At 36.3% G+C, this 3389-nt stretch overlaps 1 protein-coding gene across 1 annotated transcript; it reads right to left on the reverse strand.

The window, feature by feature from the left end:
• Window positions 1–1706: 1706 nt before the first annotated feature.
• tmem252 (transmembrane protein 252) lies at window positions 1707–2723 on the reverse strand. The gene is made up of 2 exons (XM_020705813.2): window positions 2176–2723; window positions 1707–2025 (listed from the first exon to the last, which is right to left on the reverse strand). Exons 1-2 carry the CDS (start codon window positions 2430–2432, stop codon window positions 1767–1769), a joined length of 516 nt encoding a protein of 171 aa, XP_020561472.1. The 5' UTR covers window positions 2433–2723; the 3' UTR covers window positions 1707–1766.
• Between the last annotated feature and the right edge of the window lie 666 nt (window positions 2724–3389).

Below are 3389 nucleotides of genomic sequence, written 5' to 3' on the forward strand. Positions count from 1 at the left end.
GGTTCTTGTTTTCTTGGATCAAATCAGTCAAATCAAAGCAAAATATTGGAAGTTACACTTTGGCAGTGATAACATATCAGACCCAGGCTGAACAGCACCTACTTTTGAGCCAAGCAGGAAAGCATTTAAAGCTGTTTTGAGGAGATAAGACGACCGGGGTTGTTATGACCTGAAAGAGATGCAGAGAGCAGAAACCCATAAACACACCGACTGCTGTCATAATGAGCAGAGGATATGGCTGTGGATATCCACAAGGATGTGTTCACTCGAGTCAGACAGACGTTAACCATCAGCTTTTATTGGTTATTGCCCCATTCAAAAGTCCTATGATGCTGCAAGTTATGTATAACTCTTTAACACTTTGGAATGGGTTGCTAACAAGACACATAAAGGTATGTGAAACACATGAGGAGTTTGATGTGTTTTCCGCTGTTTTCATCAACAGGCACATTTTACAGGAATGTGCCTAAAAATGATTAACCTGCAAATGTCAAAAATGTCAAGACGGCAGCAATGATTTTGCTGGGGAACTGTCTAAAACATAGCTGTGTGGTCTGAAGTCTAAAGGAAAGATAAGGAAAAAGATAAAAGTCTAGAGGAAAGTGAGTGTGTTGTGAAACATCACATGTGAGCAGCAAGAACAGGGACAACAAGGCGATAGAGTTAAGTTGGCTACTGGAAAAGTCCAGAAATTGTAGACAATGAAAGATAGATTGCTTTAATTATCTTTTAAATTAAAAGGATTAAAAACATACATAATATTATATAGATCAATAGAAGGTAAAAACCATTCATTTTGAGGATTTTTGTGCACGCCAGATCTTTCCACATGTCAAAACTTTTTCATAAACAACCCAGCCGTGAACATAATCACCTTTGAGGTATTTTTTATTAAGGATATAATTTGAACTTATCTTACAGTGTCTTTAGAAATTTTTCACTTTGACTTTGAAAATAAACATAAATAATGCACTAAATTTAAAACACTTGCTTAAACAAATCCTTGCTTAAGATGAGCAGAAAAAAGTACAATTTTCGCCTTTTTGCGTTTTAAATATTTGTAAATAGAATGATTGTTCAATATGTAATAGGTAATTGTTTTTTGTTCCATGGTAAAGTGCAGCCATGTTATGGAGGAAAGATTTTTTTCAAATTGTACACTGCAAAAACTGAATTTTAAGAAAGTAAAAAGACCATTGTTTAAAGAAAATGTGTCTTAATTTTGGCCTTGCTAGATAAATAATCTTATTAAGAAAGTTTTTCAATAGCAAAATAATCTTAGTTAAGAGTTATTTAGTGACTCGAATGTTTTTCTTAAAATAAGAATTCTTTGTAAGATCTTTTTTTAACACCATTGGCAGATTTATTTATTGACTTATTTGAAGTAAATCCACCAATGATTAAATGAGGTTTTTGCAGTGTATCAGAGTTTTTTTTTTCCTTTTTGCCATGTAGAAAGCTTATCTTCAATTACAGAAAAAGTTGTCCTTAGATTAACACGGAATTGGTTGCTTGACAAATTACCCAACAGTTTTCAAAACTCGATCTTACACTTTTCTCAGGAAAACAACATTTCAGTAACATGTTTGAACCAGGCTGAAGACTGAACACCAGGTCTTCTCTGTCCATGAATAAAGGATGCATCTTCATCGCTGCTCCAGCTCTTTGCAGTTTAACAACACAAGAAAAGTCCAGTTTTTCAGGAGTTTTTTTTTTTTTAATCTAAAAGTCTCTATTCCTTCAACTGGAAAACAGAATGGGTTGTGTCAGTGTGCAGATGCGGCCTCCTCCTGCTCTCCCTGGTGTCCCTGTCCTTGCTGCATTTCTACAGCCTGACTGTATGGAGGAGGCTGTTCCCAGCACCAAGAGGGGTCTGTAATCTCTGAATTATTCTGGCTGTACAATGGAGGAGCCAGACTCATCGACATGTACATTCCATCGGTTGGGACAACCACCTGAGGCGTACAGACAGAGAAGTCCTGGCTTCCCTGACACTCTTCGTATAATGGAGGAAAGGTGCTTGGCCTGTAGAGAAGAAGAAATTTGGACACTTTTTAGCTTTTATTCAGATTTATAAATATTTAAGTGTACTCTTCATTTTTTTTCTTAAATTGCATCACTTATTTTCTAATAAACATTTTATAAAATCTCACAAAAATTTCCCAAATGCCTCACCTGTGTACAGTAAAGACATGCATTTGCTCCACATGCCTTCTTTGGTATAATTTGCTCTTCATGCTGTGGCAGAGGCTCAGGAAGACCCCAAAAATCATGGACAGCAAGCCAATGGCGATCATAATATAAATAATGATAGATCTCCAAAGGAAGTCATTCACATTTTGCATAGACAGCAGGTAAGCTCCGATGCATGTCAACAGAAATCCTGCAAAAGGAAGAAACATGCAGGCGAGTGACCACAGCTGCTTCTTCATGATGGCTGTAGTTAGACGCTGCTTGTTTGCTCCACAGATGCGCCTTGTCCCCGTTCTCTGCCCACCGGTGAAGGCTTTATGAAGCACTTATCAGCGAGCAGGAGCAAGCTCATGAATAAATGAAGACACTGGAAAAGTTTCACCTCCAACAGATGCAACAGCAACTAAAGCTCTGCAATCTGCTCCGTCCTCTTCTAGCAGACAAACCAGAGATTGGGTTGTTTATTAACCAGGCCACAGCATTCCATTGCTAAAGAAATACCCAGAAGACTCAAATGTTTCAGTTCTTCATATAGCCACTAGAGGCAGGTTTCTATAGGGATTCTTCATTAACTTGCATGTTAAAAAGTCTAACTTTGCACCTAAAATAAACATTTGTAGTTTTCTAAAATTTTGGGATGTTTATTGCTTAGTTTATTGATCTTGGCAACTATAGAGATATGGATTAATTTTTTTTTTAAATCAGTTGTTTTGTTTCTATTTGACATAAAAGTGTTCTGCTTTTTTGCATGTAAGGGACCATGGGTGGGCCCAACAGAGCTTCAAACTTTATTTACTTAATAAAGTTTTCCATTTATTTAAATGGGAAGACTAAAAAAAAAAAGTTCAAAGTTACAAAAGAAACTGTGTAATCCTGAAAGCACATTAATTTTATCTTGAAATCTGGTGTGATGATAATAATATTTAACAGCATTGACACACAATTTCTATCATTTTAGTCAAAAATAGTCTCACACAAAAAGAAAGGAAATACCTCATTTGAATATTGGCCTTGATCCTCTGAGAACCAATAAAATATTTATGAGTTGATTTGACTTTGAACCGATTGAGAGAGGGAATGAACACACCTGGACAAGGAAAAAGCCTTGAAATCAGGTTTCATGGCTTCTGTTTATGTCATGGTTTTTGGCAGAAATGACTGTACTCACTTGAACAATTGAGGCAAATTTGGGGTAT

This window comes from Oryzias latipes, chromosome 9 (genome assembly GCF_002234675.1).
Source record: "Oryzias latipes chromosome 9, ASM223467v1".
NCBI classification, from domain to species: Eukaryota; Metazoa; Chordata; class Actinopteri; order Beloniformes; family Adrianichthyidae; genus Oryzias; species Oryzias latipes.